Below are 25,129 nucleotides of genomic sequence, written 5' to 3'. Positions count from 1 at the left end.
CTTCTGGTGCTTCACCCCTCCCCCACCACCACTTTGATGGCTTGATGAGAGGCTCACGAAGGTAGACTTTCCAAAAACCAACAGGCCTCTCCCTGTGGGAACAGATGATGCTCACCATTCTGTGACACTTGTAGGCCAATGGGGCCCCAGGTGTTTCTGCTCCTCTTCTGGCCTTCCAGGAATCTGCCAGCCTGGTTGCTTGCCCCTAATCCCCTTTCCAGATGTAATATCCAGCCCCAAGCTCATGCTGCACCCCTAGGCACACACACAAGTCAAAGACTCTGACAGCTGCAGGGAGTGAGAAAGCTCCCATCCCACCTCGTTTCGAAACAGGCTAAAAGGGGTCTATGTAAACACAGCATGTGTATGCACAGAAACACGTTTGTATATACAGGGGTGACAGCCACACCAGCCACCCCCATGCACAGCCCCCAAGTCTCTATCAACTGGCAGTCAGTCACACGGCTGTCAGTCAACAAATATTTTAAGGTACTGACCACATGCCCTAGAAATCCAGCTGTGAACTGGAAAGACTGAATCCCTTCTCTCCAGAGGCTTTCAGTCTAGTGAGAGAAAGACCAGTAATAAACATATACACAAACAATAAGGTAATTTCAAGTGCTGATAAGTGCCATGAAGAAAATACACTAAGGGCATTCAGAAGAGAATGACTGGGGTCTGGAAGGGGCTGTCATAGGAAGTAACATTCAAGTTGAGATGGAATGATGGGCAGGAGTAAAATGTGCAAAAAATCCAAAGCAAAAGAATCCCAAGCAAAAGGAAAAGCAGGTGCAAAGGTCCTGAGACAAGCATGACCTTGGTGTGTTCACAGGCAAACGGAAGTATAAGGTGGCTGGTGCTTCTTTAATGAGGCAAAAGTAAGGGAAGAAGCCACAGGTGGTAGCCTAGGTAGAGTGGCAACTACAAAGGTTTTAAAAACTGAGCCCATTCTGCAAATAACTTAGAAAGAAAGCCAATAGGTTGGGTCAGATGCTGAATAGGAAGAAAGAGAAATCCTGGAAAACCAGGTTTGGGGTCTGAGTACCAGGTAGATGGTGGAATCACTTTGTGAAACAGGAAAGACCTAGAGGGAAGAAGGAGGGCAGAACTGAACGCATAATTCAGTTTTCACTGAAGTTTCAGATGCCTACTAGATGTCCAAGTGGAGATGCTGAAAAGGCAGAAGGATCAGTGAGTCTGGACTGCAGAAGGTACGTCGGAGCGAGACGCATAAAACACCATGACTGACATGGAAGCTATTTAGTGCTGTAAGACTAAATGAGGTGGCCTACTTTGAGGGTGACAATAAGGAAGAGGAAGGGGGTCAGGACAGAGTCTTGGACACCATCATTTAATGGACATTGGGAGGAGTGGACCATGAGGTGGTGTAAAGTCAGGAGACAAGGGTGTCATGGAAGCCAAGATCAGAACTTCAAAGAAAAGGACAGTCAACTGAGTCCAAATAATTAGGGACATAAGGGTGAGCAGAGAGGCCATCAACAATGAGATGTCAATAAAACAAACTAAATAGGGCTGGATGGAAGGCAGGAAAGTGGGGAGCTACGGGAAGCCCACCTTCCCTGTTGGGTTGTAGCCATCTGCACTATCACCTCCACACCCTTCGGCCTCATGGGGCCATCCACGTCCAGCTGCCACTCAGGATTCCCTGACTTTCACAACACGGAGCACTCACTACATGAAAAGTACTGCTAAGAGAAGCGAACAAAACTGGCAATGCTCCTGCCCTCCTGGAGCTTACATTCTAGTGGAAATGAAGAGAGTAACAAATGGAAAGTTACCCTTGGCCTGAGTGTCCCTGCTCGGGGCCAGGCTGGTGATTATGAGCAGGGACTCTGACCCAACTGGGAGGCAGAGGACCTATCAGAGCCACCAACAAGCAGAGCGAGCATGCACAGACAAGTTATGCAACCTCCTTGAACCTCATTTTCCTCATCTGCAAAATGACAATAAAACACCCAGGCTGCCTACACATAGGACTATGCTAAAGATTAGACTGGATAATGTAGATAAAAATGCCTCACACAGTTTCCGGTCCATGGCACATGCACCATAAATGCTTGCTTAAGAATGTGTTCCCCGCCTGGACACATCCTCCCCCACATCTCTCTGTTTTCACATAACCCTGCTAAAAGAAGCCCAACTCGAGCACCTCTCACCCCAGCCTCACACACCACACCCCAAAAGATAAAAGGGTCCCCAGTCGCCTCACTGGTGAGCAAGAGGTAGGCTTCACGGTGGCATCTGCTCATCCAGAAGCTTAAGAGAGCAGCACCTCCAGGATCTTCCTCTCCACTGGGAGTGGAGGCCAGGAGCCCCATACCATCTGCCTGAAGCGGGACCTCAGCTTCTCCAAGAGATGACCTTGCCACTCCCAGCATTCCTCACCTGCCAGTTCTCTGTCCTCACTCAAGACCCAGGGACCCAGCAGGACCGCAGCCTTCATTCCCCCCGCCCCCCACCACTCTGGGTGCCTGCCCCTCTCCCACTGGCAGCAGTGCTAGTCCAGGCTCCCCGCCTAATGTCCTCAACCTTCTCTGAGACTCTCCCCCCACCCCACCCCCACACAGCACGCAGCCACCCCAGCACCCTCCAGGGTAAGCTGTATTTTTGGAAGCAGACCAACATACCAAAAGTCAATTTGATGAATGGCAAATTCACTGAAAATTGATTCCAAAAATCAATTGCCTTTTGAATATCATTTTACATTTTGTCAAATCTTAACCACTGTTGGTATGCTTTCTCCAATGCTTCAAAAGGCTTATTAGGCTTAATTTTGTGTTTCAAGCAATTAAAAATTAAAATTTCATTATTTCACACTTGAAGGGACTTTTTCAGCCACTTTTGAGGGCTCTGTGTCTTTTTAAATGCAGTTTGGGTGGGTTTGGTATTTTTTTAATTAGGATTTTTTCCATACTCACACCAGTTCCCACAATGGAATATCAGCTTTAATCTTGTATTCGTAACAATTAAAAGCCAAAATTGAGGCATTTCATATTGATGTGATTCACCTATATCCTTCATCAGCATTTTTTATTTGTGGTGAATGGACACAGGACTGGAAGCACCAACCATAAGCTAATTTTTTTTACTGATTATGAAATAAACTTTTCTCACCATAAGAAGTCCTTCTTCACAAAGAAATTCCGAAAACCACCTACAGTTGCTGTTTTTACCTTGCTACCTCACATCCTCTCTTCCATCCTCCCCAGATCAAGCTTCCAACTCACAGCCCCATTAAAAACACTTCAGTCAAAGTCGTTAGTGTCCTCCATGCTGCCAAATGCAATGGCCGTGTCTCTAAACTTCTCTAACTTGACCTCTTGGCTACACTTGGCATGTCTGACCCCTTCCTCTCTCCTGAGACCCGTGCTTTTCTTGGCTGCCCCGGTACCCCTGACTTAGTTTCCCTTTCCTTATTGGCCTTCATCTCAGCCTCTTCTGCTAGCTCTTTGTCCTCTGCATGGAGAGCCCCCACCTCCCTCCCCCTCAGTCCACACATTCTCGCTAGTGACCTCATGGCTCCACAGCTTTAAATACCATCTATATGCTAACGACTCTCAATCTATATATCAACCCTGACCTGTTCTCAGAACTCCAGGCTTACATCCAACTGCCTACTTGGCATTTACAGACAGAGGTCTATAGGTCTGTATCTCCAGCCTACTGTGGTAGACAGAGAACTCTCCTTCCCTCTTCCCTATCCTGATATATGGCAATACCACTGTTGTTCAAGCCTAAATTACCGCAGTTGTCCCTAGCTCTGCCCCACCATAGATTCCAGGTTGTACACCCTCTCCATCCCCTACTGTCTTAGGACTCTGGCCAGTATTATAGCCCTCTAACTGCTCTCTGGCTCCCACCCCTGCCCATGCCCCTCCCTGCCCCATGATCTACTCTCCCACAGTGCAAGAGTAAGCTTTTCAAAAGCATAAATCATACCGTGCTACTCCAGTGCCTCAAATCCTCGAAAGGCTTCTCATCACTCTTAAAATGAAATCCAAAGTCCTTTACTTGCCTGCAGCATCCCAGTGATCTGGCCCCTGCCTGCCTCTCTGCCCACTGTCCAATCCACCACCTCCCCCTCACTCACTGGGTCCCAGGCCCCACTCTCCCTCACGGTGTCCTGCCCTTTCCCTAGAATCCCTCTGCCATTCCACAGACTTTCCACGGATGGATCCTTTCAGGGAGTCAGATTTGGGCATTCCCAATCTGGACGACCCACCAGCCACCTCTGTCCTGTCTTCCTATTTAATCCTTGCATGGCATTCGGAACTATCTTTTTGTTGTTGCTGTTAATTTGTTTTTTGGCTTGTTTTCTGTTGTTCTCTGTCTCAGGCTAATCGAAATAAGCTCCATAAGAGCAACAAACAGTCTCCCTTGTCTTGTTCACTGACATTTCCCAGGCAGCTAAAACAGGGCGCAGCACCCAAGGGATATTCCGGGAGTCTGAAGGATGAATTCTCACACACACACACACACACACACACACACACACACACACACACTGCTTCTGCAGGAGGGGACGTTAGTGTCCAGAGGATGACATAGCCTCCACACTGTAGGAAGCCCCGAAATACACAAAGGTTCAGTCCACTAATTATCTTTGTTAATCACATGAAGATAGCCTTCCCATCTTCTAATGTCCCTCAGATTATTCACCCCTGCACAAGTGTTCCCAGGGCTTCCCTAGGAGGTAAAAAAGAGGGCTGAAGGCAGTGATTGTTCCCCCAACAGAAGGGCCACATCACCCCCTCCACTTTTCCATTTCCAACTCAGGCACAACACACACACACACACACACACACACACACACACCACATGCACACACCACCTCATACACACATTCCATTCCACACACAAACATGTAACATGTTCACAGTGCACACATACACACATAGACACACACACACATAGACATACACACCACCCCACACACCACCCTCCACACACTCTGAGCTTGTTCCTTTCTTTCCACAGCCATGGGGTTAAAGGAGTGTATCAACAGATATAGTTGGAAGGGATATTCCCGGTGCAGTTACCCAAAACCTGCCTTCCACCAGGATAAATCAGGTGAGTTTAGTTCATGGCTAAGCCAGTAGTGTGCTCAGGAGGTGGAGAGGCTGACAGAACCTTGCAGAGCCATCTGAGAGCCTCTAAAGAGCAGAGAGACCCAGCCCAGAATCACCCCACATCCCCACTGCTGGCAGTCCTGGCTCATACACCCAAGAGGAAGCAAGTAGATATCCCTAAGAGATATTGTTTTAGAAGTACCAGAAAATGCCTTTACCCCAAAAACCTCACCCCAACCATGACATGCCAAAGTTTACCATTACAAAGCCTTTCTTTGGGGTTAAACTTTGTTCTCTCCTGTTCTGTTCTTTCTTTCTTTCTTTCTTTCTTTCTTTCTTTCTTTCTTTCTTTCTTTCTTTCTTTCTTTCTTTCCTTCCTTCCTTCTTTCTTTCTTTCCTTCTTTCCTTCTTTCTTTCCTTCTTCTCATACCAATTTCTTCTTTGGACACAAAGGTAATGAAACACGAAGTCACCAACACCCCACTCACACCTTCATCCGAGCAAATCTTCCCACCCACTGACAGGAGCCCGAGTCACCAGCAGTGATAGGAGAGGGGAGGAAATGAAACACAAGAGGGAAATGCCTTGGCACCCCTTGATGGCGAGGCTGCCCTCCTCCCAGTTGCTCCCACCTGCTGCTCAGCATGGCCAGAGTCACTGGTCACCTGATCCCATCCACCCAGTCACCTCCCCTCTCCGTCCCCAGTCCCCGTCTGCCCCACCCCACACTGGCTCTCCCTGGCCACCAGATGAATTCTTCCTGAAAGGGGAGGTGTAAGAGGTTACAGAGCTGCAGCTAAAGCCCAATTTTCGTTGACACTCAGAGTCTCTGACAGCTGTTAGAAGAAGAATGTGATTTTGAAATTTAAATAACACGCTTCTGCATTCGGCTCAGGGAGACAACCCGAGGATAAGCAGTTTATCGCCTAAGCCACCATGCAGGGGGGCAGGGAGAGAGGCTGCTGTTCCCTCAGTTCCTCCCCTGCCATCCCCAAACCTCCCCTACCACTGCCTCACAGGCACTGCCTCAGAAGGGGGTTTCTGAGAGGCACCAGCCCACTGCTGAGGCTGAGCCAATAAAGCCCTTGCTCACCAAGCTCTGCTAAGCAACCTGAAGGGAGGAGGAACTGGGGGCACAAAGGCTCAGGCCCCCTCTCAGAGAAGCTGGGGAAGGTAACGGGTCTCTCTAGGTATCTAGCAGAACTTGGCCAGGCCCCCACTATGGCCACTGAGGCAACCTTCACAGGGGACCGGCTCTGGAGCCCAGGACCAAGCCTCTCCCCCACCCAAGGGCAACTCAGCCCTTCCCCAGGGATCCAGGCACCCTCGCCAGGCAGTCATGCACAGCTCCATCCTGGAGAAGTCCGGGACAGGAATCTCAAGGGAAGAGACCCCAAAGAGGCCCATCACCCATCTGCCACAAGGGTCTATATTCACTGCCCTCAGAGCCCACCAGGCCCAGAAGATGTGTGGTTCCTTCATCATCTTAGGTGGGCCAGGCCTCTAGTGGGTCCCAGATGGACCATGACGCCACCGGGAATGGCATTCCCAGACCCCCATCTCTCCTCTTCCAAGACTTTCTTGATTTCCCCAGGATCCTTGAACTCTCAGGGCAGCACTTGGTCTACACTGCCAACCAACAATAAGCCTCCACATGGGTGTCTAAGTGGGTGTCTGCCTACCCCAGCAGACAGTGAGGACATGAGTCTGAGTCACTCTAAAGCAATGTCTGACACAGTATCAGGAACACAGAGAGCTCAATGTTTACTGAACAAAACATGTCAGCCCCCGCCCCATCTCTCCCATGAAGCACTTACTAGCACCCCGCCTTTCTGTAAACCTCAGATACTCCTAAGATACAGCATATGAGGGCCCCTTCAGACTTGCTTGGCCCTCTTCATTGCCTTTCCTTGTCCAGTCTAACACCCCAAACTAAGCCATTAGCTCCCCTTCAGTCCTCAACAGTGCTGCCCTTGGCCCCCATCTAGGGTGCCCCGGTACCACATGAGGAGCCACACATGCATCCCCCCAAGTCCTCACCAGGCAGGCCTAACTGTTCCATTTTACAGGTCAGAAAATGAGGTTCAGAAAGGTCAAGTGACCTAGGGCAAGGCCAAGATTCACACTATGTCTAGAAGGCCCACCCACTAGTCTAGGATCCTCTATGGATACGTAGTAGGAGCACAGCATCGTGCCAGGCACCCCCAGGAATACAGAGAGGCATGGATGCGTAGACACAGAGACCAACACCCACTATCACACAAGTGCCCCCAGCATATCAGAGTGCGATGGCATTCATCTGTCACAGACCATCTGCCAGGTTCTGAGCAGGGACAGGGTTTCTCTACTCCTGAGCCCCCAGAGAAGGGCCACTGGAGCCTGAAAAAGAACATCCTTAGGCCTTTCCTGCCCCCATCCCAGGGGCCTACTGGCCAACTAAGGCAGATGCCACCCATGGCTTCTTCCTCCAACCCACAAAAGACCCCAGGTGTCTTGCCAGCCTCCACATGTCCCCAGCCCTCCACAGTGTAGCTCAACAAGGCCAGAGTAGCTCAGCAGGAGCCCCCAGGTGTTACTGTCCCCTGAACATTGCCCAGTCACCTCCCACTCCAGCCCCCACCAAACACTATCATGGGTGGGAGGTAGCCTCATGTCACCAAAAGGCTTGCAACCATTTCCCAAATGCAAGCTTCCAGGCCAGCTCTGCCATAGCCTGCCATATTGCCCTTTGAGAAATCACTCCATAATAAGTATTTTAGTGCAATATGTCCCAGCATTAGGTCTAGCATTTACCTGCAGTATCTCATTTAGTCCCAATAAAAACTAGAAGGTAGGTGTTTCCATCAGCCCCTCGCTGTGTAAGAGGAGACCAGAGCTTAGAGGCAACTGCCTGAGGCAGACACTGGGGTGGGAGCAAGGACCTGAATCCCAAACCAGTCTGTCCCAGTTCTCATGGTCTCAGCTTCCTTTTCTGTCAGGGAAGGAGGTGGGCCTAGGTGATCTCTGAGTTCCTTTCCAGCTACAGAAAAGATACATTTGCGTCAATATGCTACACATACATGCATCTGACAAGGCCTGTATGGGATGGAGGCTCTGGAGGCCCCAGACCTCACCAGGAAGGCACAGCCCAACAGTGGCCCATCTGCCTGTGGCTTCTGCCTGTCCCTGAGGCATGGCTCCATGACCTTGAGGAAAACCACTACCTGGCCCTCCCAGACCCTTGCCCCTCGCAGTGATGGCCTCCCTCCATGTGGACAGAGAGGTACCAATCCTCTCACTCCCCACAGAACCCTTCCACAACTGCTCTCTGCCTGAATGATCTCTCCTTTCCTTAAGAAGCTCTTCTCTTCACCTGTTCCATCCTCACCTGCCTCCCCAGATGCGGCCAGCTGGTGTTCAGTATTCACAGGATCACAGACACCTGGGAACAGAGGGACTCTCAACTTCAGCTTCCCAAACCCCCATTCCTTACTGAACATCCTCAACAAAGACAGGATGACTAATTCTGTTACTCTACATCCATTCTGGGTGAATCCTCTGTATCAACCCTGCTGGTAGATATCACAGTCCCATTTTACAAACATAGACACTACAGCTCAAGAAGGCCCAATGAGGCCCAAGATCATACTCCCCTAAGCAGCTAGGTTGGTGGGGCACCTGAGTGGCTCAGTCGGTTGAGCATCTGACTTTGATTTTGGTTCAGGTCATAATCCCTGGGTCATGGGATCAAGCCCTGCATTTGGCTCCACACTCAGGATGGGGCCCGCTTAAGATTCTCTCTCTCCTCGTCTGCCCCTCTCCCCGCTTTACTCGCTTGCTCTCTCGCTCTCTTTCTAAAAATAAAAAAATAAAGTGTCCAGATCAGGAATCAAACCTTGTACTGTCACCTCAAGGCCCACACTATTTGTGCACTGGGCTGCCTCCCTAAACACTCTGTTTTATGCTTGCAACGGCAGCTGAATTGCTAGAAACAGGACAAACCTCACTTCTCCACGAACACTCCCTTCCCACCTGGATGCCTCAAACATCACTGTGGCCATGGTTCAGGGCAGAGCCAGACTGCTCTCCTCCTGACCTTAGACTCGGGACTATTGGGACACCAGCAATCCTAGTCCCAGTAACCCCTAACCCTAAGCCTAGTCTTTGAACTAGGCAGGTTGGAAAGGAGGCTTGCCCTTCCCCCAGGGCCTCTGGCATCAGAGAGTGCTGGAGGAGTCCTGGAAGCTTTTTTTGCCAAGAGGATCCCAGTAGGACTTTCTGAGAACGCAACAGACAGAGGAAGCCAGAGATAAAGAACACATGTTCCAGGAGGCCCCAAAGACAGGGGCCCAAATTCTTAGACAGCAGATGCTAACGATATAGTAGCAACTGAGCCCCAAAGATACAAGAGCACCCTCTTCTGAGTTCCTAGGGCCCTGACTGGGGGTATCGTGGCCTAGAGGAGAGCTCTAGACCCCATGCTCCCCACTCACAGCCTTTCCACACAGATGATGGAGAAGACAATGCACAGCCAAATACAGGCGTGTGTAAGTGGAGAAGGGCTCCATACGATCCTACAGGGTGGCAGCCTTGTCATCCTAAAGCACCAGTTCAGATCTTGGGTCACATAGGCCAGGCCTTCCCAGCCAGAAAGTCACAGGCAGGTAACACATGAGCCCAGATACGGATCCTACAGGGCAGCCGGACCGGGCCCCATGTTCCCTTGAGCTCTAAGATGCTCTGCTCACCCTTGTGTGCCAGGCAATAATGCCGCTGTCTGTATGTGTTGGTGGGAAAAAATTAGGGAGCCCGGCTTTAAGCTTAGGTCTTCCTTCTTTAGAAAAGAAACATAAGGCCTGCAGCAGGGCAGTGACCTGCCCAAAGCCCCTCAGTTAATTTGGGTCAGAGAATGCAGTGACACCCAGGCCTCCCAGCCCCCATCCAGCCTTCTTCCTGCTGTATGCCCTAGCCTGGCCCACTTAGTTTCTTGGTGGCCTGTCCTGGCCCTCCACCCAGCTATGTGCCCAAGTTTCTCCAACAGGACCACCCAAGCACCATCTTTGAGGATACTCTGGGTGGAGAGGGGTCAACAGGAGCGATGAGGGGGGAGCTGCCACAGACCCCAAAGGCACCCCTCCTCTCTATGGGGTGTAGACCCTAGAGCCCAGGGATCCAGGGTCATGTGGGGCCCAGTTTCATTCGGGCAGCAGGTAAAGGAAGCTGATTCAGTGAGCTGAGGCCCAATAATTTCCTCATTTGTCTTGTCGATATCCTTGTCCTGCAGACTATCAAGCCCATCACGTAAAGATTTTTTGCTAGAAAAATGTTTAGTGTGAGTCTGGGAAACAGACCTCCGACCTTCAACCTTCAGGGCACAAGTCAAAACTATTTCTTTGTTGGAGATAAACGCAGTGACTCCCACCCATGCAGTAGTGCTCAGCTGGCAGGGTGGGGACTGGGCACATCGGGGCTGCAAGGCTTCCCTACTCCAGCATCACCTGCTGATGATATTCTCAGCCTGCACCTGAGCCCCAAAGCTGTCTCAAATGGAGTGTCCCAAGGTGGATTTCCATCCAAAACTAACCAGGATCGGCTCTGAAGTCTCCATTTCATTCACCACCACCCCCAACCACCACCAGGGCTCAAGGGCATATCTAGATGGTCACCCTTTGGCCAGTGCCTCCTTTCTCATGGGGTTCCAGGATTTCTCCCACCAGGTACATAGGTATCTTCCCCTCTCAATCCCTTAGAGCATGTATTCTCAGTGGGAGTAGAGGGTATCACCCCCAACTGAGCAAAAATTGGTTCTTGGGCAGGAAAAAAAAAAAAAAAAAAGGCAGGAATTCCCTGGCATTTGCTATGGACCAAATTGTGTCCACCAAATTACTATGCTGAAGTCCTAACCTCCAATGTGACTCTATTTGCAAACAGAGCTTTTAGGAGGTAATTAAGGTTAAATGAGGTCATAAAGGTGAGGAGGTAGAGCCATAACCAATAGAACTGGTGTCCTTATAAGGAAGAGAGCTCACTCTCTCTCTACCCCACTCCCTCCTTCCTATCCTAACCCCATCCTACCTTGTGAGGACACAGTGAGAAGGTGGGCATCTGCAAGCCAAGAAAGGAGCTCTCAGCAGAAACCAAACCCTGCCAGACCTTGATCTTAAACTTCCAGCCTCCAGAACTATGAGATAATAAATTTCTGTTGTTTAAGCTCCCCAGTCTATGGTATTTTGTTATGGCAACCAAAGCAGACTAAGACAGTATTTTCCTGCAGAGAATTGGTTGTCTCCTTAGGGGGGCAATAATGGAAAAAGAAAGTTTGAGAAACACTCTCCTAGAGAATTCTTCATTTGAAAGGGTTTCGGGTCTTACCAGAAAATCCCTCATGTCACAGTTGAGAGTGCTGCTTCTCTACTGGTAGTGGTTGTCCCCCAAGAGACATTTGGCAATGTCTGGAGACATTTTTGGTTGTCACGACTCAGCGGGTTGCTCCGGCATCCAAAGGATAGAGGCCAGAGACACTGTTAAACATCCTACAGTTCACAGGACAGCTCTTCCCACGGGAGAGAATTGCCCGGGTCAAAACGTCAGTGGTGCTGCCATTGAGAACCCATGGTTTAGAGCAAAAGAAACTTCAGGAGGCTCCACATACTGCCACAAAACGTCCTAGAAACCTGAGCCTGCAGCCCCGTCCTGTAACAGCACCCCCTGACCACCTTTGGGCACCAGTGGTGGCTCCAGGAGGAGCTCACCCCCCAGCCCCCACAGAGCAATTCCCAAGACCGGAACCCCCCCACCCACCAGTGCCGGAGCAAGGGCAACCGCCCTGGGACTACAGGTCTCCCAGAGGCCAGAGGGAACAGGCCAAGAAGAAACAACCAACAAACTCACTCCTACACAAAGACCAAAACAAGCAAAGCTAGAGCTCAGCACAGTCTTTCTCTTCCTGGGGCAGCCCGAGCACCAGAGAACCAGAGGCTTCTCAGCGGAGTTCAAGAAGAAGAGCCCATGAGGAAGGAGAATCCCAGAGCAGAACCGAGAGTAGTGATACTACCACCACCAACCACAGCTAACGGTTCCGATCTGGGACCTGTGCCGTGCCTGCCGCCCAGCAGCCCACTGAGCCCTTTACAACCATCAGCTCATTTGGACCTCATGACAATCCGCGGTAGGTACTGTCCCACTGCACAAGTGAGGAAACTGAGGCACAGAAAAGTTAAGCAACTTGACCAAAGTAGAACTCCAAAGTCGAAGAGTTGGGAACTAGAAAGAAGGACCCAGCAGGCGAAGACCGGTAGCAGAACAGGAGAGTGATACCAGGTTTCAAATTCAAGACCTACTGCACGGTGCGTTTGTTCTAGCCAATTCCCATAATGCTCCACTCCACACACAACCTTGGGGGTGGCTGTTATGGTTTCCTCTTTTATAGACGAAGACTCGAAGCTCAGAAGCAGTAAGGGGCTTGCCGGTGGAAGATAGAGCCAACTGAAGGCCAGGGCACCTGGGAGGACCCGGGAGGCCCCAGAATGAGCCCACTTACCTGAGAAGATTGAAGCAAGCCTGAAGATATCCGAGAGGCGGGAGGTCACCGGCTCATAGGGTGAGGCCTCGTAGAACTCCTCACCTGGAAAAGAGAAGCAGTGTCAGGCACAGGCCCACCCTTCCTATAGGACTAGACGAGAGCAAGTTATGAATGAAACGGTGAGCATTTCACATGGGTGAGTTCTTTCTCGCCAACTAGAGGAGAAGTCCCCACAGTAGGTCAGCACTGCCAGTGCTCTCCTCTACTAACCTCCTGGCATGTCCAGCCCTTTCTAAGGACTTCCAAATGCTTCTCGAAAGAAGGCACTGAGGAGCTGGACAGCCTGTGGAAGGCTGGGTATAAATCACAGGGTTTGAAGCCAAAGGCCCTCCAAAGTCTTTCAGTGCAACTTCCTCATTTCACAAGAGAGGACTCTGAGGTAGGCCAGAGAGGTGAAGCAACCGGACTGAGATCACACAGCTACTTATGGCAGAGCTAGCCTGGCCCCTGGTTCCCTGGCCCTCACACCAGCATTCTCTCCCATCACACTAGGTTGGCTCTACCCAAGCCACATAAGGACACAGAACATCCTCCTTTTTCCCCATCATGTCATCATGATGGGGCTGAAGGTCTTCTGAGTGGAGGCCTGATCCCCAACTTGTCTGACTGACTCCCAGCCACCTGCTGGCTTCTCAGACTTCTCCTCGAGGCTTCGGGGTGCATCAGAGATTCGGTGAATGGAAAACAAGTGAGTGACAGGAGATAAATGGCACAGGGATGCCCTGGAGCCCCACCACCTCCACATGGGGACTCCCGCCCCTCTGCCCGACACCTCGGCAGGAGAGGAAATATCCTCCTGAGATGTTACTGTGAGGAGAAATCAATGGATAATCACTCAGACTGCGTGTATGTGTTGAAGAGGCGGGGGAGACAGGTGATGACCCACAGCCTCACAAATTGATTTCCTATCCACCCAGGGCCCGGCACCTAAAGAAGAGTACACATGGGGTGGCATCTGTGGGGGCCACCAGCAGGAAGGTGCCAGCCATCCAGAAGAGGGGGCTTGGAATCTGCCTGTCAGGGGCTCATTCAGCCAGGCCTACAAGGTCACCCAGAGGCTAGCACTCGAGGCTTATCCAGCCCTCTGCTGGTTCACAGAGCAGGCATCTGTCTGCTCTATCTGGCAGACCCCCCAAAAATGGGTTGGATCACCAGATGCTCATTTTCTCCCTGGAAAAACGGCTTTATTTCATACCCTCATGTCCTGCAACACCCAGTACACACAATGCATTATGCACAATGGGCGCCCAAGTGGTATCTTACTATGCAAAAGGTACTTATTCTTTTCAGGCCAGTCCCAATCCCACCTTCCCCCTGGACAATCACAGGCCTGTACTATCTCAGCAAACTCCACTCTATCCATGGACACTGGAGAAACTCCCGGTGGTGGGGCTACCAGCCATTGCTATTTGTTAGGGCCAAATAATACAAGAGCTTTTTGTAATAAAAATGATGTTGCACTGAGCCTTCTTTGTACCGGCACCACTGAAAATGCTTTAGGTGTACTAACTCATTTAATCCTCTTAATTTCTCTATGGGATAGGCACTATTCTTCTGTTTTATTGACAAAGAACTGGGGTACAGAGACATTAAGGAACTGGCCCAAGGTCACACAGCTGGTAGTGGCACGTTTCAAACCCAGGCAGCTGGCTCCAGAGTCCAAGTACTTAACCATTATGAATACTGTCTCCAAAATTAAAAGTGTTATTGAACCAAACTGTTCTTCCGTAAGTAGTGCTGCTGTTTAACTTTTCACAGAGTCAGTCTTATGTCAGCCGGACTGCTCCCCCAGACCAGGTCCTTTCCTCCTGCATCTGGCAAAGCTAGGTAGGCCCCCAGGTATAGATCAGCTAGTGTGATTGACTGGGGGGAGTCTCTCAAGGGAAACAGCCTCTCACAGGACTGGCTGGAAAAGGCCCATCCTATTTAAGTCAACCCATGCCTCCTGTTCCTGTGGCAGAATTCACCAGTGGGAAATCAGAGACCGGGCCCTTCGGGCATCCTGGCAACCAGACTAAACTAAATCTAGGATGTCAGACTCCTGGGCCATGACCTGGGAGAGGCCTTTGCTCTTTACATCTGAAGGACCAGAATGACCTCAAACTTCAGTGCCATCTTTGGAGAAGTCAAGAAGTCTGGTCCAGCAAGTCCCCCATCCAGGCAACAGTGACGGTGCCACCATGTAAAATACTGGTGGTTATGGTGGTGGTGACAGAAGGGGAAGATGAGCCCAAGACTACAGAATCTCCCCAGGGCAGCTGGAAAGGGGCCTGGATAAGGAGTCCTGGGGGGCCCTGGTCCCACCAGCCCTCCTCCCTGCACCTCAGCTTCCCCACCAAAGTGGGAGTGGGGCAGAATGATCTCTAGGTTTTTGCAGTTGGGCCCATCTAGGAGCTCAGCAGAGGCCACATTCCCACCTCTGCCAGCTCTGTGCACAGCTAAGGCCCTCAGACCAGGCACAGCTCAGCCTCAGGTGGAGGGAGAAGAGAGGAATCACACCCACCAGCCACCCACCAGCTGGGGCCACGGAGAAGCCACAGTCAAAGTCCAAACCCGCACAGATCTCTTCCCTCCACATCCCCCACCCCACCCTAGGCCCAAGCCAGGTTATTAAGTGTTATTAAGGAATAGGGAGGAAGTGCTTGCAGCCTCCCCCGGGGAGACCACTCATCCTACACCGTGAATAATTAACTCTCAGGTGGATCCTGTCACTCACAAAAACATTACCTGCTGTTAAAAGGCCTCTCGGCTTCCCCTGCTCAGCCCTGAGCAGAAACTACCTCTGCCTCCCAAGAGCCGGGAATGGGGGTGGGATGGGTTTTGAGGAAGGAGAAAAACGGAGTCTACTTTTCTACAATTGGCCCAGGGGAGGGGTCTCGAGCCTGTATGCTGGCCAGCACAGGGGCCATGGCTGAATCTGTGCTCTCACCTTCTGAAGCGCACAGATGCTTGCCCAGTAAGGCAACAACAAGCCAGCTCACGCCTCTCCAGCCTGGCACTCCTGGGTTGGAAGGGCCTTGAAGACCACATGTCAGGATGCAGCATAAATGCACAGAACGTACACCGTTATCATTCAAACGCCTCACTGCCTGGGGTCTGATCAGCAAGGTCCTTGGCGTTCTGATGTGGCGATGCCTGAGGGAGCCATTCCAGTGGCTCTCAGGTGGCCCACCTGCACTTCCAGCTGGCAGTTCTTCTGTCCCCTCCCCAGTGCATCTGTCCCGCAAGCCCTCAGCAAGCCCACCCCCAAAGTACCACCCCACTTCCCTTGGGTTGAGACTGAAGGCCATGGGAAAGAAAACCAGACACTAAACAAGCCAGCTGTTGAATCAGGGACCTCAGTTTTCACAAACTACAAAGGCATCCTCCAGGTGAAGACCCAGTTTATTCACCTTGCAGAGAATAAACGATACGTGCTTTGTGGAGGTGTTTCCCTCTCTGCTCACGTCTAGTTCCAGGACCTAAAGCTACAAGGAACGGGAGACCGATGCGTGAGGAATTACTCTGCTATTAATAGTGGTAACATTGTTCATAATTACATGCCCCGTTTACTCCCAAATTCAGGGCGGACTGGAACCATCTTGGACACTGGTCAGGAATCCCTCATTCTCCAGCCCCCACACCCGATCCCAGTTTCCTCCTTCCCTCCAACACCCTGCTCCTCCATCTGAGGCTAAGCAAGGGCACTGCCCCACAGTGCGCCCCTCCACCTTCACCTCAACACCCTACTACTCCCAGTCTACCCTAGAATTTAAGCTGCTCCATCCTCTCGCCTCTTACAAAACAAGTCATCCTTTGTTCTCCTCTCCTCTTCACACCAAAGTTCTAGAAGCCATCTACAGTCACCACTCCCCGGCCCCTAGCCCCCATTCACTCCCCAAACAGGCTTCTGCTCCCAGCAGCCCCTACAAAGCTCATCCCAAAGGCATTAGTGCCTCATCCGAAGACCATGGACCCTCCCTCCTCCCCAGGTTTCCTGCTGTACCTCCCACCTCTACCAATACTTCTCCCACTTGCCCCGCACCTCTGCAGGCCCCCTGCCTCCCCTGCTGGCACATCTTTAAATGCTGGTGGGTGGTCCTGGGGGCTCTGCCCTCCTCTCAGGGTGCGTGCGCCCACTCCCATGGCCCCAGTCACACCTACAGGCTGATGGTGGCTCCTCAATCTCCATGTCCAGCGCCACTTCCCCAACTGGGCTCCAGCTGTGTGCATGGCATGGCCAGCGAGAGCCATGGGCCCCAAAATAAAGGCATCATCTCCCTGCCCTCCCCCCCCTTGGCTGCTTCTTGTGAACCCACCCACTTGCCCAAAAGAGAAAACTGCCCTCCTTAGTCCTCTCTCTTCACCAAGACCTGTTGATTCCACCTCCTAAATAGCCCTTGGACCCTCCCTCTTCCCTGCCACTGTCCTTGGCCAGCCACCACTACTCCAGGCCTGTATCACAGCAGCGGCCTCCAAGCAGCCCGTCCAATCTACTCTCTTCACTCCAACTGCGTGAACACTGTCCGGAAGCAGAGATCACAGGGCCTCACCTTGCAGGGCTCCCTGCCACCCACCAGGTCCCACACCCCGCCCCTCTGCTCACCCCAACCCCACTTCCAACCCCTTTACTACACTGAGTCACTTACATGCCATCCTTTGCCCAAGCCCCCCTCTACCTCCCACACTCTCCCCGTATCCCCCCTCCCCTCCACTGCTGTGTTAACTGCAGCTCACTCCTTAGTCTCAGATCAGAGGCTGTCTCTTCCAGGAAGTCTCTTTAGATTTTATAAAAGGCTGCCTTGGGCTACCACAGTACCAGTGCTTTCTAACAGCACTCAGACCACCAGGTGACAGAAAGCCCCTCACTTACCTGCATCTCCCCATAAACTCTGAGCTCCAAGAAGCCAGAGGCTACCCCAGCTTGTTCTCCAGTGTTCCCATAGGCCTAGCAGATGATAACCTCTTAATTAACAGTTATTGAATCAAGAAATGAACGTCTAACCAAGGTGGCCAATCCTCCTGCATTGTATACAAATCCCCCACATTGTAGTCTGTAGGGGAGGGTATGGGGGAGCAGGTTGTTAGGAGAGGGAATGGGTATGGTTCCGCCTTGGGACCTGAAGCTGCAAGCTGCCCACACGTGCCCCAAGCCCTATAGAAGGTGCCTAGGCCAGCCCTGGGGTCAGTAAGCCACCTGAAGAACAGGCGTCCTGGCAGTAGGAAGAATAGAAATGGGACTGGCCTCAGCTCAGAGCCCAGGGCTTCGCGGAGTGGCAGGAGCTGGTTTGCTTGGAAGCACAGCTCTGCATGCACAGGACCCACCCCTCCCTCCTCCATCTGCCAGCCTCTATCTCCAGCCTCCCCTTCTCTGTTACCACTTCACGTGTCCATCATTCATCCTCTCCCAACCCTTACTCCCTCTTCTCTCCAGCCTCCTTCTTCTCCCAACACCTGGCCCTCTCTCCTTCCCAGCCCTCACTCCTTCACCCCTCCCGGCTGACTCCTACAACAGCTACTTCCTCTGCGTTCTAGGCCCTTCCAGCAGGGGGCGACAGAGAGCTGGCCAGTTCCCTCCACTACCAAGTCCTCCGGGGAACCTGCACCTGCCCACCCACCGCCCGCTCAGCCGGGTGCTCCCCACCTCCCCCATCCCCACCGCATCCCCCACCCCAGGCCCAGCTGGGCTTACCCTCGGTCAGCCCCAGGTGGATGCTCCAGTAGATCTGCAAGCACTGCAGCTCCCTCTTCATGCCCCGCTTGCAGCGGCAGTCGTAGAGCGGGCTCTCCTGCAGGACCTCCAGGGCCGCCTGGCACTCCTTGTTGGCCAGCATGGTGTTGCGGTCCCGGCCCGCCAGGCACTGCCGCAGCGTGCGGTAGCGGGAGCTGCAGTTGGATTCCGCGGCGCACAGCTCATTGGCCCGGACGCAGTCCACTGGGGGGCGCCAGCCGTGGAGCTCGGGGCCCTGCAGGGAGGAAGGGCTGGCCAAAGAGCGGAGGGTCTCGTCTGGGTAGTGGGGAGGGAAGACAAGCATGAATGAGGGCCGCCATGATCTCTAACCCAAGATGCAGGCCTGGGGGCTTGCGCCCTTCTGGGAACTCCACACCCATGTTATTCCAAAGCACACCAACGCCAACTCGATGCTGCGTCCCCACCACAGAGCGGATCAGAGGAAGGACTCCCAGACACCAACACCCCTCCACAGACGGGAAGAACTCGAGCTGTCATTCTGCCCTGGCTCAACCAGATTCCCTTGGGATTCCACCCTGTCACCCCGCAGCCCTGGGCCCAGGAGCAGAGCACAGTAAAGCCAGAAGATCCTCAAGGGAGACCAGAGTGTAAAAGGCCAGGAAACCAGAGAAGAAGGGCACAGCCTCGGCAGAGAGCTGGGTGTTGCAGGACCTGGCTGAGCGTGCAGAAGGGACCCTCGCTTTCCTGCTGCCCAAACCTCCATCAACCTCAGCTCCAGCCAGAGGTCCAGCCCACATGCTGGGCTAAGCCCGGAGAGCAGCAGAATATTTAACATTCCTAGTCTGTTAGGACTTTAGAGACACAGTGTCCAGCCCCCACATGGGGGGAAACTGAGACCTAAAGAAGAGAGATGACAACTCAAGGTCACATACAGGCCAAAAAGGCCCCTCGGTTCCCTAGCCTGTCCATTCTGAGTTCCCAGACCCTAAGAGAAGACCCCAAGAGACAAGCCTGAGCCTGTGGCCTGAAGCATCCCTGGAAGAGAGCAGCTACCCCTCCCCGGCCCAGCCCTCCACACCTTCCAGTCCTACGGCACACTGGCTGGAGACCTGAAAACAGGATTTCTGTAGACAAGCCCAGCCCCACTGACAGAAAGTGCTGCAGGCAAGCCTGACAAGCAACTCGATTTCCTCTGTGTGTGTGTGTGTGTGTGTTTGTGTCCAGACAGGCCTTTTCCGTCTCTCTCTTACACACACCTCTCTCTCTCTGACTTCCACCTAAGGTCTATTTCTCCATCACCTTTGCTCTTTGAATAGCTCTGTGCTCGCTCGCTCTCTCTCTCTCTCTCTCTCTCTAGCATCACCTATTTTCTTCTCTTTCTTCCCTCCCCTGAAACCCTGTCCCCTTCTGTCTCTTTTTTTTTTTTCTTCCCAAAACCAAATAATAAGCCAATTACAAAGGGGAAAGAGCTTCCCTCCGCAGACCCTGGCCTTACACATGAAACCTCACCTCCCCAAAAGTGAACAGGCAGAATCCAGCCACCCTTCTTACCCATCACCTTCAGAGCATCTAAACCCACAGGCCTTTGAAAGAAAGGGCTCAGGGAACAAGATTCAGAAGTGAAGGGTAGGGAAGGGCCCACTTGGTCTGGTCAAAATCAAGCTCCCAAAATGGTTTCCTCTAGACACAGATATTTCCCTGGTCTCCCTGTCCTCTCCAAGCCCCTCACTCCAGATCCTGCCCCAGAAAAAAGCTCTTCTGTGCACCAGGACCAAGACTGCCTTTTCCAAGTCCCAGGAGTGATCTGGGAGGCTTTCTCCATTCTATGGCCAGAAGTCCCCTCCTCAGAATCCCGCAGAATCCCTCCCTCCTACCCCATTCCCAATCCAGAAGAGCCACTTCTCACTCCTTCCCCCAAGAGGCCCTGCTCAAGGGAAGGGGGGGGAGGGGGGGCTACCGCAGGGAGACAGCGACACCTAGGGGCAGAGCTCTGCACCATGAGCCTGTCACTCCCCACAGCTGCGGAGGGAAAAGGACTCCACTGCTGGGAAGGGAGGACACCCACCCACAAGAAAAGGAAGTAGAGGAGCCCCTAGGCCAGAGCAAAAGATAATCTCTCTCCCATTGACCATACCTCTACTCCAAGACAGGAAGAGCTGATGGTTGTGGCCAGCCTGAGATAAGACCAGAGAAAAAGCCAGCGTTGCGTGGGGGCATCTGCCCAGGCACTTGCTGGAGAGGTGTCCTCCACCCAAGTAGAGGCAGCAGCTTTATTTCCTGCCTTCAGCAAATTCCTAGGTCCCTGAGCAAGACTCAGTGCATCTGGGCCACCCACAAACAGCCGAGCTGACCCAGCCTCACTTGCACCTGCTGCCCCCACCTAGCCACCCAGCCTGCCTGCTCAAGAATGACCCAGCCCTGGGACTTCCACTGACTTCACCCCAGCATCCCAGCAGCCTTCTCCCCTCCTGCCTTGACTGAGCCTGAGGATGCACTGTCGGAGACACACTAAGAAAGGAGTATTGTGGGCAAGTTTAAAGGTCAGGGCATTGACCTAGGAGACTGGGGCAATAAGGGCACTTACCCTGCCTGCCCTACAGGTGGGGTCTAGAGCCCCATAGGACAATCCTCGCAGAATCCTGGGCTCCTGTGCCAAAAGCAAGGGCGTCCCCATCCTGCCAGAAGGCACAGGTGCCTGGGGCAGGAAGATGCTCTGCAGAGAGCCAGTGCATCCTCTCACCAAACTCTCTGACTGCACCTATCCCTGGCTCTTCTAGTTGGCGTCATGACCCCCAGAACCAATCAAGCCCAGCAAGAGAAAGAAATAGCAACTGAGAGCCTTGGGCCAGGAATTCTAAAAGAGTAAAGGTCAGAGGGTATCCTAGAGATGCTCCCAAGTTCCAGATCAGGGGGAAAAAAAATTAACAAACTCAGATCCGTCAAGAAAAGACATGTGGAACAGCTTGTAGAGACAAGGGGGACTCACAGACTACGTGGAGCTACAAACACCTCCTGTAGGAAACGTCTCAGCAACTGCCAGAATCTTCAATCTCTCCCTGGGCATGTCAACACTGGAGGTCAGGATGCCTGGCCAGAAAGGCCTCTCTACCCCCAGACCTCACTCAGAACCTTGAGTGGGGGGTGGGGGGTTGCTCACTGAAGACCTATGCTCCTGGGAACATGCTTCACTGTGCCTCATACACACGGAAACTGTCTACCCAGTCTCAAGCTCCACAAAAGCCTCTCTCCCAAGTGGAATTTCCAACCAACTCCCAACAGCGGGCTCCTTGCCAGGAAAGTGGCCCTGAGGCTGAAGTTTCCTTAATACCAACGTATCCCTTTCTCCTTGGTCGGCCACAGCCTTCCAGTATCCTGTGGTCACTCAGTTAACCCCTCCCCCACCCCCCAGCCTTGGAAAGGGGCATCTCAACAGAAGGGCTCTGACCAAAAGGGCTGCTGACCCCAGCTCTTACTCCTCCTCTCACTACTCAGTACCCAGGGTCTCAGACTCCAGGGTGCACCTCTCTCTCTCTCTCTCTCTCTCCCACACACACACACACACACACACACACATGCTCTCACACATCTATATCATGAGAACAGTCAACTCCTCAGCCCTCTCAGCTGAAAACAGCCTGCTTGCAACATGGGGTTCTGGGCCAAGCCAGGACTAAGGGGCCCATATTGCTGTTTTCTACCCCAGGGATGTTAGAAGTCACCTCTGGGGTGTACACAGCTCAGCAGCGCACAATCTGGTTGCTTTCCCTGAATAAAATTTTCTTTTCTTCTTGGCCCTGCTCATTTTTGGCCCCAGAAAGCTGAATTTTCAAACCAGCAGTGGGGAGAAAAGGTCAGGTTTTATCACAGCCCCTTCAGAATGAGAGCCCACTTGCAGTATGTAGCCAGGAAGGGCTCCGGGATCACAGTGGGCCCAGAGTACCCATCCAGCCCCCAGCCACAGCCTCCCCTGCCCACGAGAGGACCTGCCCAATGCTTAGGAAGGCAAGACCTCCAAGGCCACACCCTATAGCAGGGCCAGGCCCCCTGGGGAGTTTCTGGGAAGGGGCAGAGGATGGGGGTGGACAAAGGGTCCAGGGTCCAACCAATATTGACTCAAATCCCCTGTTCAAGTCAAGAAAGCACTTATTAAACCATCCACATCTTTCTGTGACTGGCTCCTACCTCCTCAGGCCTTCCCCTCTCCCCTCCTCCAGGAGGCAAAGGGTACACTCTGGACCCAGCTAGGCAGCCTGGCTCACCACTGGTTAACAGCAGGCCAGGGTGGCGGGAAGAGCATCCCCACTGAAGCAGACGTGTTCTCCCTCAGCACATGCATTCCCCAGTTCCCTCTCTGGAGCACCTTCTCTGGGGCAGCAGCCTTGCCAGGGACTCCAGGTCTGCCCAGGGCCTCGGAAACACCTTCTCCCTCACCTCCACCCTCCACCCTCGGAATGCTCTCTCTGAACCCATTTCCCAAGCAGCTGAGATTTCACATAGCACAAAAGGGGGTGAGAGGTTGGGAATTCTAGGTGGGAAAGAGACTGACCAAGGTTCAGGGGCACCGGGCAGCCCCTCCTCCCTGTCCTTGGAGGAGGGGGCTTACAGAATGAGCACTGGTCTTTGTTCAGATCCCTTTTTATCCAACATTCCTCCCTTTCTTCGCCCAAGGAAGCAAACTTTGACCTCCCTCCCTCCTCTTCCTACAAGCTATCGGGTGCCCCCGAGGCCAGAGGTGGTTAAGGATAGGCAGTGAACGGCTACCCGAAACCCTCCACTCCTGCCCCGGCATCTGGCTCGGGTCTGGGCTGGAGGGAAGGCAAACGGTGGGGAGAAACTTGAAAAGTGTTCCAGGGAGCGAGGCCACTGGAAAGGGGTTCGGGTGCGGGAAGCGGGATGCACTTCCCAGAGACTGATTGGCCCGTGAGGGGACGGCTGCCATCGCTGCCCCCACACACGTCCAAGCAGGAGCTCCTGGAGAAACGCACGCTGTCCACCCGAGTCGATCCGCGAGCCGACAAGAAAGATGGAACTGGCATGATCTTCCTCTCCGCGACACTGAGCCTCTCCCCACCCTCCTCTCTTCCAAATCAAGAGTTGGAATTCTTTTTTCTTAAGTTGCCGCAATTTGAACCCATTATTTTGAGAGAAATGACTGCTAGTAGCATCGTATGCGTGTAAGCGAGTGTGCGTGTGTGTGCGTGCGTATGTGCGGGCATGGTTAGGGTGTTCCACGTCTCCTTCCCAAGCCCCCGCGTAACCAGCCAGCAGCGGTTCGCGTCCCTCCGCCCGCATGCCCGCCGCCCGGCCCCGCTCGGTTCGGCAGCGCCGGGCCCGGCTCTCCCGCGGCGCGCTCTCCGGGCGGGTCTCTAGCCCGCGCTCCGCTCGCCCGCCGCGTTCCCGGCTTCTTGCGGGCGCCGGAACGCGCGCCCCCCCAGGCTCCCGCGGACAAGCCGCCCCCTCCCTCCCCGCCCGCAGGTACTCACCTAAAAAGAAGAGGAGGCAGAAGACGTTTGCCAAGATCATGTTAAATAAATCCCACAGTTTTTTGTGTCTTTTTTTTCTTTCTCCCTTGGGTAAGAAAAATAATAACAACAACAATAATAATAGCCAAGCAGTGATAATCAGCCCCAAATCCAATGCGGAGATCCCAAGCTAGTCCACCCGATGAAGATCCCGAGTCCTGCGATTCTCGCCTCTGGGGTGGGGGGGGTAAGGAGGGCGGTGGGCTGCCTCTCGACGCCCCCTTGTCCACTATAATCAAATATACACGTATATGAGGGTATATCTGCTTTACGAGCCGAGAGCCCGGTCCTCGCTCTGTCCTCCCCCCCGCTGGTCCGGGAAGGCGTGAGTCTCCGTGGGTCCAATTCCCCTGCGCTTCCCAGGAGCGGACTGGGGAGGTAGGGGAGAGGCGATTTGGGAGTGAAGGGCTGGAAGGAAGCAGCGAGGGTGGGGGTCAGAATAAAATGCAAATAGGAGAGGAATCCACCGACGGGTGTTAGCGTCAAGGAACAATCCGGTGAGAGCTTCGAGGACGAGAGCCCGGAGTCGCTTCTTTCGCACCACCACGAAGAAAAGATTCAAAAAAAAATCTTCTCCCGCTAACCCTTGCTCGTCTCACTTTTTTCTAATGGAATTCCAGCGACCGTGTGTCTCTGCGTGCGTGTGTCTTTCTCTCGTCTCTCCCTCCCTCTCCTCTCCCTGGCTCTCGCTCTTTGCTCTCGCTCTTTCCAGCTCTCCCTCGCTCTCCGCTCTCCCTCCCCCTTCTCCCTCTCTCCCTGCTCCTCCCTCCGCCCGCCCCCTTCCCCCTTCGCGGCTCCCTCGCCGCGGCTCTCGCGCCCGCGCCCCTCTCCTCCGCCCGGGGCTCGGCGCTCGGGCTCCCAGGCGGCTGGCGGCGCGGGGCGCGGGCGCGCGGCGGAGCAGCGACGCTCTGCAGCGGCGGCGGCGACACGGCGCTGGCGGCGGCGCCGGGGAACGCTGGACGAGCGGAGAGCTCCGCCGCTGACTCCCTCTGCTCTGCCCCCCGCCCTTCTCGGGGCTGACCTGCTGCCTTGGCCGGAAACTGACCGGCTCCCCGGGCTGTGGCTCAAACCCACCAAAGGCTCCGCACCCTCCTCCTCCCCCCCTCCCCGCAGCCCCACCAGACCTGCCCGTGCTGCGGGCGGGCTGCGCCCTCCAACCCCCTCTGCCCCTGCTCCCGCCGCCTCGGCCCACGGGTCCTGGAGAGGCCTGAGGAGGCTCAGCGGAGGCCGGAGGGCGTGGAGTCCCGGACACCCCAGCCATCCCGAGGGTGTGGGGGAGGGGCGC

General features: G+C 53.5%; 1 protein-coding gene across 1 annotated transcript in view; it reads right to left on the bottom strand.

Moving 5' to 3' along the window:
• GFRA2 (GDNF family receptor alpha 2) overlaps positions 1–24,439 on the bottom strand; it is an 85,884-nt gene extending 61,445 nt beyond the window's left edge. The window contains exons 1-3 of the mRNA XM_039243815.1: positions 23,806–24,439; positions 18,323–18,637; positions 12,610–12,693 (exon numbers count right to left, since the gene is read on the bottom strand). Of these exons, the coding sequence (XP_039099746.1) occupies positions 12,610–12,693; positions 18,323–18,637; positions 23,806–23,845 (439 nt within the window). The 5' untranslated portion in view covers positions 23,846–24,439. The remainder of the gene's footprint in view (positions 1–12,609; positions 12,694–18,322; positions 18,638–23,805) is intronic.
• Between the last annotated feature and the right edge of the window lie 690 nt (positions 24,440–25,129).

The sequence above is a fragment of the Hyaena hyaena genome, unplaced genomic scaffold, assembly GCF_003009895.1.
Source record: "Hyaena hyaena isolate Hyena2069 unplaced genomic scaffold, ASM300989v1 scaffold_230, whole genome shotgun sequence".
NCBI lineage: Eukaryota > Metazoa > Chordata > Mammalia > Carnivora > Hyaenidae > Hyaena > Hyaena hyaena.
Note: the sequence above shows the minus strand (reverse complement) of the source record. Positions and strands in the feature narration are given on the sequence as shown.